This window comes from Meleagris gallopavo, chromosome 4, assembly GCF_000146605.3.
Source record: "Meleagris gallopavo isolate NT-WF06-2002-E0010 breed Aviagen turkey brand Nicholas breeding stock chromosome 4, Turkey_5.1, whole genome shotgun sequence".
Classification (NCBI taxonomy): domain Eukaryota; kingdom Metazoa; phylum Chordata; class Aves; order Galliformes; family Phasianidae; genus Meleagris; species Meleagris gallopavo.
This window is the reverse complement of record NC_015014.2, coordinates 54,626,346-54,641,153: the sequence shown is the minus strand read 5'-3', so window position 1 is coordinate 54,641,153 and position 14,808 is coordinate 54,626,346. Positions and strand designations below refer to the sequence as shown.

Sequence of the window (14,808 nt, the reverse complement as noted above, 5' to 3'; positions counted from 1 at the left end):
TTCCAGTCTGTATGGATGCCTGGGATTCCTCTGGCCCAAGTGCAGAACCTTGCACTATGCTGTGTTGAACCTCATCAGGTTCACCCAGGCCTACCTTTCTAGCCTGTCAAAATGGTTACCAACTAGAAGAGGGTAGATTTAGATTGAATATAAGGAAGAATTTTTTTACAGTAAGGGTGATGAGGCACTGGAACAGGCTGCCCAGGGATATGGTGGGTGCTCTGTCCCTAAAGACATTCAAGATAAGGCTGCACCACGTTCTGAGCATCAGATCTAGCTGTAGATGTGTCTTTCACTGGAGGGGAGTTGGACTACATGACCTTTAAAGATCCTGTGTATGTTTTTTGTCTGTTCTAAAGAGACTCCATTGCCTAACTGTGGCCTTTTTAAAAGATCTGTTGCCAAAGCAGGCCATATTCTGAAAATATTAGCAAAGTGAAGGAGAGCAGCACAGGATTAAGAAATAAAGAAGAATAATGATTCCTTTATTCAGATTTTCTTCATTGTTTATGTCAGTCTTTTGACCTGGAGATTATAACCCTTGATATCCTGTCACGTAGGAATGGAATTCTATGTTTTTAATCTTTTTCTATTCTAGGTGGTAATGTTCTAAAAATGTCCTCAGGCACCCAGATAAAAGCAAAGGCTGCAGCACAGAAAAGCAAGACCTCCTCTCCTTTGCCATCTTCTCCAGAACCTGCAATTAAGCCACAGCCAAAGCCCAGTGACAAGCTGAATCCCAAAACTATTGATCCAGTATGTATGGGTGGTGGGTCTTTTTTTTTATTTAAAATCATTATTTTGTTGGAAAAAAAATTCCATACTTGAAGATATGCATGCAGATAATTCTTCTGGTCCAATATTAATAATTTAAACTAAACTTTTGTTATTAATCATACGTTGCCTAAATTACAACCTAAATCACATGCTGAAATGTTTGAGTAATAACATGTTTATTACTTTATTTTAAAAAGATGTTTTGATACAAATATGGCTTTAGTGGCAACTTTTTTTTCTTTTTATGTTCCTAAACATGATTTAGGACCAAGAGTTAAAGAGATTTTCTATTGGTTTCTTTCATATAGTTGTAAATTTTGGCACCTGGTCCTTTAGGGAAACAGATCAGAGCTATGGCTTTGATAACCCGTGCCATGTTGTGCAATGAAACAAAGACTCTGGTAGTATCTTGAAGATCATCTAGATCTCGTGAAATCTAACAAATTAATTGTTAGTGAAAAGTCAAATTGTGCACAGAATTTTATTAGTGTTGGTGTAGTTTCAAACACTAGAAAGACAGAAATTAAGATTTCCTGGTATTTCATGCTATATATTTTGTGACAAGTTGTTTAATCTTGAAAGTAGCATTGAGCAATCATGCTAATAAATTATGTCATATTTCAAACTGATAAGAAGCATGTATATGATAAAAAAGTAACTTTGTGTAGGCTTTCCTCACACTAAGCTCCCACTGATTTTCAGTGCCCATATGCCATCTTGCTCAATGTTTGATGTTATTCTACATCTTGCCAACTTGTAAATTTCATGTATACTCAGATCAGGCCGGAGTTGGAGCAAAACGACCTCCTGCATGTTACCTGCTGATGTTGAGTAACCCCACAGCTGTGTGTCAGCTCAGTAGCACACAGCTGCTCACTCTTCCCAAGTGGGGTGGGTAAAGGAATTGCAGAGGGTAAAAGTGCAAGAACTTGTGAGTTAAGGTAAAGACTGTTTACTAGGTAAAACAAAAGCTGTGTGTGCAGTCAAAGAAAAACAAGGAATTCATTTGCTGCTTCCCATCAGCAGGCAGGTCTTCAGCCATTTCCAGGGAAGCAGAGCTCACCACACATAATGATTTCTTGAGAAGACAAACACCATTATTCCAAAGTCCCCTCCTTCTTTATCCCAGCTTTTATTGCCAAGCATGACCGCATATGGTACAGGATGTTCTTTTGAGCAGTTTGAGGTCAACTATTATGGCCATGGCTCCTTCTTGTGCATCCCCAGCAACTTGCTTAGCAGGGCAGTGTAAGAGGCTCAAGTCTATGGCTCTGTGTAAGCACTGCCATGCAACAAGTAAAGCATCAGTGTGCTATCAACAGTATTTTCATCAAAAATCCAAAGTACATAGCCATACCACCCTCTACAGAGAAAATTATCCCAGCCATGACACCTGCATATAATGACAGTTAGGAAAGTGAGATATCCTTAATCTTTAAGAGAGAACTTATAGGATTTCAGTCTTAAGATTTTCATGACAAAATAGGAAAATGGGAGCACTGCATCAGGAAAGCATGAATTCTACATTATTAGTTCATTTTTACAACTTTCTCTGCAGACAATTCTGTAAAGCCATTTTTTTGATAAATGTATCAAATGTGTGTTTTCCATCCTATATCTGCAGATTTTTTTCAAATTATTTTTACAATCATGCAACTAAGCTCCCTTCTCAATAATTTGCAGTTTTAACATATTGAAACTTATAAACAAATGACACTTTTCTTCTTCTTTTTTTGTGTCCTTGCAGTTTGCTGCTCCTTCTAGAGCACCTTCTGCGTTTGCTGCTACGTATGCTAAAGGTGGCATTCCATGCAGGTATTCTAGTTCTGTTTGCTTCCTTTTTATTATATGTGTAAGGGTTAGGTAGAATTACACAGATAGATAAACATCTATTCACAGCTTTATACTCTTCTATTTAGGCAGTTTAATTTCTTTTCAAAGAAAGAAGCAATTTTCCATATGTTTGATAATGGTTTCTTTTTGTTCTTTTTGTGCAGTGTTAAAACTCTTTCATGAAAGATGCTGATTTCTTCAGATAAAGGTGCTTTCCCTAATAACAATGATAATAAAATTAGTGCCATTTTATTAAGCAAACACCTTGCAGTCTTTTTGTTTGCAGGAAGTAATATGGGAACATCTTGATTATTTCAACTCTGTAATTTTCAGCAATATTGGATATTAACAAAACTACATGTGTTTTATGGTATTTTGAATTCCCTTTGTCTATTACATATTCTCATACATAATAAGCACTTTTCTCCAGTGTTTTGTCAAGTGGATGCAGAATTAGTTAAATTAATAATTACTTATTAATCATGAGCACTACATAAATATATATACACATATTAAAGAAATCATTTATACGGGATCAACTGAAGAATTCCAGTATAATTTTCTTACAGTTTCAGCTGTTTTTTCTTATCAGTTAGTATTTGCGGGAAATGTTTATTGACAGCTATTAAAATGAATAGCTTTACAAAGGGAGCATCTTCTGTGTCTGTATGAGATGAGATCTATAATTCTTATTTTCTGATGTCTTTGTGGTAGGGATTAGAATTCTGAAAACTGCCATCTTGAAAACTGCAATAATTCAACTTCTGCGTGCTCTTACACATTTCATTAAGGAGGGCAGTATATGTTGAGGTTGTGTATACAATGGCATAATAGTCTTAAAAAACTAATGGCAATATTTCAATATGAGTAGTGTTAGAAATAAATCATTTATTATTATATGTTAATTTGTTCCAACTTTAATTCTTTATGTAGGTTAATGCATGGATCAGTAAAGCACAGACTGCACTGGGAGTGCCCTCTTGAAACAGTTCCTTTTGATCCTCTTCTTGTAACTCTGGCAGAGGTAAACTGTCTTCTTGAGAAGATAAGCATACAGTATTTATTCCATGTAGTGCTGAAATGTTATGTGAATGTACTCAGCTACATTTTTACGTCAGCTTCTGTTATTTAAGTGCTATTGTAGTTGGACTTCGTGATTTATGATTTATTCTTTGAAACAAAGGATGTATAAAAATGTCTCAGAGCTACGTGTTCCTAAAAGCTAATTAATGCCAGTCTACTTCTTCATGATTTAATTAAAATAATTTTGGGAGTAACTAAGGTACTGGCAGTCTCCAAACCTAATTTCAAACACAAGTTAAATAAGAAACTAAAAGCAAGCCCAGTCCTTTCTGACCTAAGCGTTTATCTGGGATGTGGACACTCTGTGAAGAAAAAAAGTAGGATTTCAGTTCTCTCAAACACGCACAAAGTGTTCTTCCTCTTTTTTGATCATTTGTTTTTCCAGTACATACCTTTCACATACGTGAATCCAAAAAAGTCATCCAGGGACTGTGAAAACATAACTCTTTTGTAGATAAGACCAATCGTATAGTCACCATATCTATATAGGACTAAATTCACTGACTGGATTTGCCTGGGACTAAGAAAGAGTAGATATGTTAGAGAGCACACAGGAAAGCTATTGATTCTTTGTCTTGTACCTTTTGGAAGCATTGAAATTCACAGTTCAGTAGTCAGTTTAACTGAATTCCAATTCATTTTCAGTCAAAATACATTGTTGGCTTTTGTGTGCCTTTGCAGTGATCTTTATGCGTAAAATGGCTGAGCTGTCATAGGCTGTTTTTACTTACTTGGAGGTCCTGACAATGTGCACTGTGTAAAAAGAAGTGCCCGCCTCCAAACATCAGCTGAAATCTATTGTGGGTACTATGAAGAGTAATTTCAAACCAGTGGAGCTGTGTTAGATTTTTCTCTCACTTGTTTTTTGGTCATTAAAAAGACAGCTGGTGGGTTTCTGTCCTCTTTTTTTCACTGCAAATGTTTCACTATTTTTCCGCCACTAAATATGAGGGGGGGTAAAAAAAAAAAAACAACTTTGTGTGAAAGAGGTACAGGCCTACATACACTAACTTTTGCATAAAAATCCTTTTTACTTAGATAGAAGGGATAAAAAGCAGTTGTTCCTTTCTGACCATTGTAGTTCACAGACATTCCTCTGTACTGTATGTACTCCAGAGAGTTTTGCTTGTTTGTGTAGGTCACTGAAGGATGGTTTTTCCTCTTTTGACCACATGCTGCAATCTCTAAAACAGATATATGTGCTTTAGCAACAGATATATCCTTTTTCTTTGGAGTCACCAGTGTCAAGTGTTGTGGAACTAGATGCTAGTGATGGGACTAGAGGGAATGGCCTCAAGTTGCGCCAGGAAGATTCAGGCTGGACAAGGAAGTATCACTTTTCCTAAAGAGTGGTCAGGCGCTGGAGTGGGCCTCCACCAGGGAGGTGGTGGAGTCACTGGTGGTGCAGGTGTTAAAGATATGTTTAGATGTTGTACTGAGGGACATGGTTTAGTGAGAACTATTGGTGGTAGGTGGATGATTGGACTGGGTGATCTTGTAGTCTTTTCCAACCTTGGTGATTCTATGATTCTAATATGCATTTCAGTTACAACGTTTAACAACTGTTAACACCTGAAGAGGAGGAATGCTTTGATATTTCCTTCTTTCGTTATAATTGTCCATAACCCTAGCTAATGTAAAGATGAATGCAAAGAGAAGCAGTGTTTTAAATATTAAGAATGAATGACACTGTTGTGACTTCTTTCATCAGAAACCTATGAAGAAATGGAAATCAAAATTGTTTTTATGCTTGTGTTTTAGTATTACCTAAATATCTTCCTCGTCACATTCCAACAGCTTTATGTAGATGCTTTCTGGCCCAGGCAGTGAGGTTGTCTCTTCCAAGATGCTTTTACCTCCTGTTTCACACAGTCACAGAATGTTTGAGGTGGGAGGGGACCAATGGATCCATCTGTCCAACTCCTGCTCAAGCAGGGGCACTGAGAGCAGGTTGTTCCAGTGTTGCATCATCTATACAGTGAAGTGCTTCTACTCATTTTCAAACAGAACCTCTTCTGTTCCAGTTTCTGCCTACTACCTCTTACCCTGGCACTGGGTACCACTGAAAATAGCGTGGCTCTGTCTTCTTTTCCTCTGATGTTATACTTAATGTTAACACAGAATGAATCTTTGACCAATAACACACGCTATTAACTGTAGCTAAAGTCACTTTGGGTCTTCTAAGAATCACTTAAGACACACATGTCCAACTCTTGGGCCCCATGTGGCTCAGCACAGCTTGCACTGTGGCCAGCCTCTGCCCCGTGCCATCACAGCAGTGGCTCTGCACCATCTGTTACCATCTGTCAAGCATCAAAAAAGTGTAAGGGAATATTAGTTTAGTGGGAAGATCCAGTTTCTACTGCCTTACCACCGACATCCACCTCTAACATTGTGGGCCAGCATAATGAGATAGAAGACATTTCTTTCAGAGCAGGTCTTGTAATATATTTACTGAGAGATTTTGGACTTACCTTCTCCTTCAAGGCATTCTGAACTATTTGGATTGACTTTTTGTCTATATATGGATTTGGGAAGAAATATGAGCACGCTTAACATTATTGAAACTTTCTCAACATTATTAAAGGCTAGAAACATTAAACTTTAATATAGCATAGTATCTATATATAAAAGCTTAGAGGCTAACCGTAGGAGATTGCATCTAAATCTGAAGCATATTCAGTGTAGTATAGATTATCATTGACAGTGTGATAGAAAATCAGCTTTAAACCTTTTGTTCTTAGTTTTTATAGTTACCTATATTGAGTTTCTTAAATCATCAGCATAGTTCGGCATAGGAACTGTCACAACTGTACACGTTTGCTACTCAGGCTTCAAATTGCTCTTGGAGATGGCTCTTCACAGAAGTAAGAACTTGCTGGATAGCTTTCTGTATAATATAAATGCTAATTCTTTAGTAGTATCAGGTGCTGCTATATTATTTTGTAAATAAATTGTGTGTTGTGAGTACTAGTTTGTATTCAGCAGTATAAAGCAGTGGCTTTTTTGGAGCTCTGTGCTCATCAAAAAGCTAGATTTTTATCTGTTACATAAGTTAACCCTTTAAGTTGAGCTGGATGTGTTTGCACTTTTAGATCCATACTTGAGAATCACTGAATTAGTCAGACTTCCTTACAGGTGGAAAGTTCAGCTAAGGAATTATTAGGGGTCTCATGATTTACTGACAGTTACTTAGCTGCAGCAGTGATTTAATATTCATTACATATTCCTTGTTAAGCTATAAATTGGCACTTAGGACAAGGAAGGGAAGTGTTCTAAAACATCAGTTTACCAGTAAGTATATCTTGCTCAGATGAGAGTAAAAATGAATACTTGTTCTGAAGGTTATCCACTAACTTCAATGATCTGATTATTATTTTTAAGAAATCTTAATACTGACCAGAAATCCGTAGAGATTTCCCCTCCCTAAGGTACAGGGGTACAAAAGGTACAAGGCACTCTGTTGACCTAGCCCTTAAGAAAAGTGGAGCTAGATAACTACTTCACATGCTTAGTGAAAGTTGCCTTTTGTGTGCTATGAAAAAAAATGAACCCTTGCATTTTACACTATAATCTGTTTAAGTTGCAAATAATATTTCAAAACCAGCTAAACTAGCCAAAATTTCCGTATATATGGAAGAGCAACATGAAGATCTTGTGTGTGTTGATGATCCTTGAGGTCCCTTTCAGCCCAAGTCATTCTATAAAGACAGTCAAGAATACTGCCACTTCTAATTCTTTAGTCAAAGCATTTTGGAAGAGCTAGGTAGCTGTACCTAATCATTGAACTATTGTCCACATACAAGATTGCATTGAACAAAATACTTTGATTCATTTGTGAGTTTGGAGGTTCTTTTATAAACAACTCATTATATTTTGGGTGTATAAAACCCACCTGTTAAATTAAGAGTAGCCTTGCTAATAGATTGATTTAATACAGTGGAAATAGGATTCTTTAAATAAGTTAAAGAAAATAAACACTGTTTATAATGTTCACATTCCTATGTTTCATCAGCATTGTTTATAGCCAAATATGTTTCTGGAGTCTTAAGAGAAGTTGAATATAGTGCATTCTGTAGAGCAGGCTTTTATTTTCATAGAATCCTAGAATTGCCTGTGTTGAAAAGAACCTCACAGATCATCTAGTTTGAAACTCCCTGCCATAGATAGAGTTGCCAGTCACTAGATCAGACTGCCCAGTGCCACATCCAGCCTGGCCTTGAATGCCTCCAGAGCATTCATTTCCTTTGAAAGATTAAACAAGCTGTCAATACCTAAAGTAGCTTGCAGTTCCTGGATGGTGGAAGTCTTTCTTCTTTCCTTTACAGATTTAATCTTTGAATTCTGCTGCTTAGGTCACCATGTGTATTTGTACCATTCACCAATTTTTGCAATTGCTGGGGGTGCTGTCTTTCTTTCCATTGTTCACCTTCTATTTAATTTTCCCTCATGAAATGGAAATAATTTACATATATAACATAATCTTCTATTGATAGCCTTGTTGAAAAATTCCTCCGGGTAGGTAGATTGAAGATAATGAAGTACAAATAGTGATTAAAATATCAATATTCATAACGTAGGTTTTAATATTCACTATTTCAAAAGAAAAATGAATACTTTGTGATCAGAGTTGTACTCAGTGGATCCACATGGTGGAGTTAGTGTATTTTATGTTTTGAATTGATGTAAGAGAATCTAAACACTGTCTTTCCATTATGTGGAACTTTTTTAATGATGTTCTGTTTAAAAGAATAACTTTTAAGAGAATATATTTTACATTTGCACCAGGGTCTGAAAGAGACAAAGCATCCCTATACATTTGTTTCAAAGGAGGGTTTTAAAGAATTACTTCTGGTTGAAGGTGCTACTGAAAAAGCCATTCCCCTGTTGCCTCGTCTAGTTCCTGTGTTAAAGGCTGCATTGGTATGTCTTACTCCTCTTGCAGAGATTTTCACAGATACATTTTTATTTTTATTTATTTTTTTAGAATTAGAAGAATTATTTTTGTCTGTTCTTCCAGTCACTGTTAATCTGATAATGGGAGCAGTAGAGATGACAAAGCACTGTAGAAGTAGGTACGAGCATGATGGTTGCTGACAGGTGACAAAGCTTTAGTTGACAGGGCTAAATTCATTGAGCCAGAAAGTCTGTGTTTCTCTAACAAAGATTATTATGAATTAAGAATTACTCTGAGTTCATTACATTTTCAACTAAAATGTTGGTTCCCAATTTTGATATATCCACATTTTTAAAAAGTTCTTCCTAATATGCTGTGCAGCACTATACATAGGATATATTTCAAAAGTGAAATATTAGATATAGTTTTGCTTGCTGAATGTATTTATTTGCATATCGAGCATAAATTAGCAGCTTCCTTTTTTGTTTTTTGTTTTTTTTTTAATTACATGCAATAATTTCACAGACAAATTGTGGAGGCTTTTGTTTTCTACTTTCTACAAAAAAAACCACCTCTGCATTTAATTATTAAATCTAGACAATATTCAGTTGTATTATATTTCTGAACTGCTTATAACATTATAAAAAATAAGTGGTTTTCTAGTAGCTTCAGTTGATTAAAAGTATAATAATAAAAATGCAATCATAAAATAGAGATTGAAGAGTTTGTGCACTTGTCTGAATATTTGACAGGGTTTGTTTTCCTTCCCTCAAAGGCCCATTCAGATGATGAAGTATTTGAAAGGGGATTAGATGCTTTAGTTCAACTGAGTGCTGTTGTTGGCCCATCTCTTAACGACCATCTTAAGCATCTGCTCACAAATGTAAGTTTTAATGCTGTAGTAAGAGATTATATGTATTTTTGGGGTCTTTTGTTGAGATGTTTACTGTAATATCTGCATAGATAACATTAGAAGACTCAGCAGTTCCATGAAAAGCATTAGTTCACGTATTTCTCTGTGCACGTCCATCATTCCTGAAGAGTATAGTGACTTCAAAAGTTCTAACTGTGCAAAACCTGTTGTTAATGGAAACTTGAGAATAATTGAAGTGTTTTGTTTAAAAAAGATTCAACTTTCTGAGCCTGAGGTGAAATAGATGCTATGTTTTGAAACAATATTTATGTTTATTGCTAAATGAGTTTTGTACTTCAAATGTGAACATTTTCAAAAATCTGTGAAAGTGTCAATAAATTATCACAGGAAAATATTTCTACTTCTTTCAGATGGGAATTCTGCACATAGAAGTTTTATTCAGTAAACTTCAAGTTGAATGGGGAATGTATTTTTATACTGAATCCTTTTGTAGACTTCCCCTGTAGACTTCCCTCCTCTATCAGATAGACATGGTTTAATTTAGCTTTCTTCCAAACAGAATTTTTACAGCAAATTAAAAGAAAGAGAGATTCTGCAATTATTTTTTTTTAAGTATTTTCACTATAGTAAATCCCTTTCAGTACACATGAAAAGCATGTTAACTTTTCATGTGGATAGCGCTTCAAGAATGACTGATTGAATGAATGAATGAATGATTGATTCCTCTTCCAAATTTGTTTGCTAAAAGAAAAAATTTTAAACTGTTTGGCTAACAGATGAAAAACTTAAATTCAAAGAAAACTCAACAGTTAACGTTTTACTCCTTCTGCCTTGACTGAGATCCATATACTTTGACATCAGCTACAAGTTATAAAATGATGTTTCTTTTGGCTCTCATTTCCTAAAGAAAAGAGAATGGGCTACAGACCTCCTTATTTTACTTTTCCAATAGCTTTCAAGGAGATTAATGGACAAGAAATTTAGAGAAAAAATCACTGTTGCTTTACAAAAGTTGGAGCAATATGGTGGAAAGGTGAGTTGACCAGACAGTACTGTGTAAACTGCACACTTGAATGCATCTTTGACAAGACAGATTAATAACCCTGTTCAGAGAAGTACTTACTTGAACATGTCACAGCTATTCATATTGTATAAAACAGGATTTTTTTTAAACTAAACTGTGGCAATTCTAGTCCACTGTAAAAATACTTGTTTTAGTACTTTTGAGGTATTAAGTGACAATAGAAATGACCTTAAATCTACACTGCATGAAGCGCATTCTGCTGGTTAGCTTCTGTTGTTTCCCATTTTTTTATTTCTCTCTTTTATTTGTCTTCACCATTATTTTAATCTCAGAGCAGGAAACACAGGAGAATGTTTCAGTAAAATATTCCAGGGGATCAATAGCTACATCAGAAACTGAATGGCCATACTCAAACAGTGCATCAATCCACATTTGAAAAACTCTTTTGCAGAACCAGCATCCATCCATGTGGATCCCTACCAATATTATTTGCTTGGAAAACTTTATTCTTCTTGGTGGGAAGTTTATGCATCCTTAGTGGTTAAATAAGTCACTCTCTGTTCTTTCTTTTGAGTTCTTTGCTTTTCTGGAAAGTCTTTTCCCAGGGTTTAGAATGGGTGTGGAGTGGGTTAATATCCAGGATGCTGTATATGAGTCCTTAGTCCAAGTTAGGCACTGCAGCATTTACGAAGTAGATTTTTCATGCTGAGTTAAGCATAAGGGCTTCTTGTACAGACCGTAGAGTAGGGTAGATACCCGTGAAGAGTGATCCATGTATTCACCAGATGTTAAATGCAAATTGCTCCTGGCCCCTTTTGACACCTGACTCAGGCTGAATATTTGCCTTCCTTCAGTGCACCCGGGATGAAGGCTATGTGTTCCTTTTTCTGAGCCTAAGTGCTTTCCTCAGCACTCTTTTAACTCTTGCTAAAAGAAACAGTTTGCTATTATTGCCGATGCCTGTCCATTCCCTAATAGCTTAGTACTTAGGTCACTTACTAAGAAAATCAGGTGCTCACATTTTAGCCCATCTTGATTAACTTAGAGGTTAAGATCCTCAGTTGCTACACAAATTTAAAAAAAAAAACCAAAAACCTTAAATAGTAAAGTACAGAAAAGTATTATAATGCTAAACATTCTGTTCACAACTTTTGTTGTGCTATTCATTGTTCATCGAGAAGGAGAGAAGAAAAAGTGAGAAAACATTGGCTCAATTCATCCAGAATTGAAAGTATTTGTTCTGATGACCCCATGAGGAGTTGCATGTATGAAACTGAATGACCGTTGATAAAGAACAGAAATCACATGGAGGGTAGGGACCCTAAATGTAGATCTTACCATTTCTGAGCCTTTTTTTCTTAATAAGCAACCATATAACCAATAGGCAGCAGCTCATTTTTAGGGGTACTCATATTCATTTAAGGGCAGTAGGAATGTTCATATTGCAGACTATATGATCGTCACAGACCAGCATGAAAGTTTCTGATTTGTGTTCAGTGAGATAAGAGGAGGAAAATTACATTTAATTTTGATTTTCTGAGAATTTAGGTCTAGATAATAGAGCTGATCCAGTAAATCATTAAGCCACCTCCATTATCTCTGTCCAGTAATTTATTGTTGCCAATCAGATTACTGTGTGGTCTTTCTGCACATTTTTAAAAATTCTTTAAGAGAAAAAGACAAAAAAAAACTGGAAAGAAGCACTTAAGTTGTGATCACAGTCAATGACATTACGTAGTACAACTAATGAATCTATCCACTATTATAAAATGAGTTACAATGTATATATGATCAGTACTTTTATTGGAAATCTCTTCCAGAACATCACTCTCCTTCGTTAGTTATCACAATGCAGTTATTTTTTCAGTCCACTATTTTCAACTCTTTTGAAAAGAAATTTCTTAGTAAATAATGCATTTTAATTTTCTAACATTTTGTTTCATAGCAGTAAAGACAACTAAAAGTTTTGAATTATATGGTTTATAGACATGATATGAATACTCTCAAATGTAGTGCTACTGCACCTTACTTTGTTTAAATGCATTCTATTTTCATCATCAGGCAACGGTGACTATCATCAAATCTAAAATTCCAACCTATTGTTCTGTATTCCCCTGAACAAAAAATCCATAGTGATTTCAAGTCTGAAGATAAACTGCCTGTGAACATCACTTCGTGGTATGCTATATTCTCTTAAATTAATCACAGTCTTTTTCAGTATAATGGAGAGTGGGAAAAGTCCTATAAGTTGTGAATATATGATTATGAAAGACTCTATTAATTCTCTATTGACTGCTATTTATGTATGCATTGTGCTTACAAAGACATTGGATATTATTTCAAAAGCAGAGTAAATATAAATTTATATTTTGTTATAAATTACAATTTCCATTAATAGATCTGAATAATATGTTTTGTATATTTGTGAAACATTAAATAATTTGGCTTCAATTACTTAAATGGCAATTAACTTTGTGTTAAATTACATACACTTTTGAAACATTTAACTTCTTATTCTGTGCCATAGGCACATGTGCATGCAGTTCTGGTTCATCAGGACTTAGTGGATTAGACACAGAATTGTAAGAGCCCACCTAGACTTTTTTGAGAGTCAGCTTTTTTTGAAGCTGAACATACTATACACGTAGTGAACAGGGAACTTGCTCAAGATCTGCCCAGCACATTGTTGTCAGAAGCCAGAGCAACATTTGTCCCTTATTGTAATTGAGTTTGATTGCAAAATGTCGTTCAGCGGGTCTTGTTAAATAATGCTTGATCTTGTGAAAACAATTTCAGAATATTAAGAAGATTATTGCTGGCTGGCTAAATTAAATTTAATTCAGAACAGTTCTAAGTCAATATATATGTATTTAAGTTTTTTTTTTTAAAGTAAATAAATTTTGTTGGCAGAAATCTTATATCTGAAGAAATGGAACTATTTCTTTAACAACACAAAAAATGCTCATGCTGTTTGCTTTTCTTTGTTTACTTTATTTCTTATATTATTTTTTTACAAAATGTGCACACTTAGTTTACACAAACACTCTACAGCAAATTTCAGGTGTACATGTATTGTACTACTCTTATCCTACACTGGTGATAGCAGAGCAGCCTTCAGCATGCCTCTAACATCCCATCTCTACACCAGAATAGATACCTGATTTTTTCTTGCAAAAGAATGTTTACAACATTCTTTCTACATCATTAATCCCATTTCATGTTTTCTGCAGCAATGTCACAATGAAGATTGGCCTATCTCTGAAAGCATTTCACCTATTGGAAGGTATTGGCATAAAACTCTGGACAATATATCTTAAAAATTACATGTACTGGAAGGGGCATTAGTATATTTTAGGTACATACATTTTTATCTAGGTTCATAATTAGGTTTCTCCAATCTTAATGAAGAAATTATCCTAAAAAATTTAATGCAATTATCACATGTATATAATATTGTATAGTTGAAGCTTCATTTTTTCATCCTGAATCTTAAAGATACTACAAAAATGCTGACACAGATGTTAGCTTGTCTAGTAGTCATTAGTAGATGTTACTGCCTAGTGATATTCATTCTGTGCACTGAAAAGGGATGAAAATTTTAAAATAACTTTTTTTTTTTTTTACTTTATTAAAGGCAACAAGACACATACTCATGGAAACAGTGGTAGGAACAAGTTAAGTTTTTTTCATAAAAAAATTCAAATTCAGAAGATTCTTAATTTAAGCAAAGAACTTGGTTTACATGTCTAAGAATTAGAAGTACAGTATGTAGAACACCTTGATATTTTTGCCATGATAAATTAAACACAGACTTACTAGATAAGCATGCTTGATAGAAGCTTACCAGTATTTGTTAGGGAACAGAACTACTGAAACAGTCGTAATTTAAATGTGTTTGTTGTTTAACACTTCTTCCTCTCAAGTTACCTATTTTATTAGGTTTGGGAGGTGTTCCTGAAGAGGACAGAAGCAAGTCAAATGTGAAAGGAAATTGCTGCAAGCTGTGCACTGGACATTAATGATAGCACTTTAACTCAAAGTATTAATTAAAAATATGAGGAGTACACCATACAAACATGAAAAGAAAATACAGAGTAATGCCTCTGTGTAAATTTAGAAGCTGAGACTTAGTAAGTATGCTCAAACACCCCAAGCTGAATCCAGTACAAATGTGTAGCAAAACTAAGAGAATTTAATTTCCTTGTTTGATTAAATCTATTTTATCTAAGGTTTGGAATGATAATAAAGAAAGATGCATGTCAGGTTCTGTTTTGAGGGGTTTTGAAATAAAGCACTGACTTCTCAGAACAATCTTGCTAA

The 14,808-nt window shown here is 35.0% G+C and overlaps 1 protein-coding gene across 1 annotated transcript in view; it reads left to right on the top strand.

Annotated features, from left to right (window-relative positions):
• The window catches only part of PACRGL (parkin coregulated like), a 17,182-nt gene extending 2,399 nt beyond the window's left edge, over positions 1-14,783 (top strand). Inside the window, 10 exon segments of the mRNA XM_031553286.1 lie at positions 599-756; positions 2,525-2,592; positions 3,544-3,634; positions 8,482-8,616; positions 9,366-9,473; positions 10,417-10,497; positions 12,550-12,666; positions 13,719-13,771; positions 14,123-14,152; positions 14,428-14,783. Of these exon segments, the coding sequence (XP_031409146.1) occupies positions 599-756; positions 2,525-2,592; positions 3,544-3,634; positions 8,482-8,616; positions 9,366-9,473; positions 10,417-10,497; positions 12,550-12,606 (698 nt within the window). The 3' untranslated portion in view covers positions 12,607-12,666; positions 13,719-13,771; positions 14,123-14,152; positions 14,428-14,783.
• The last annotated feature ends 25 nt before the right edge of the window (positions 14,784-14,808 follow it).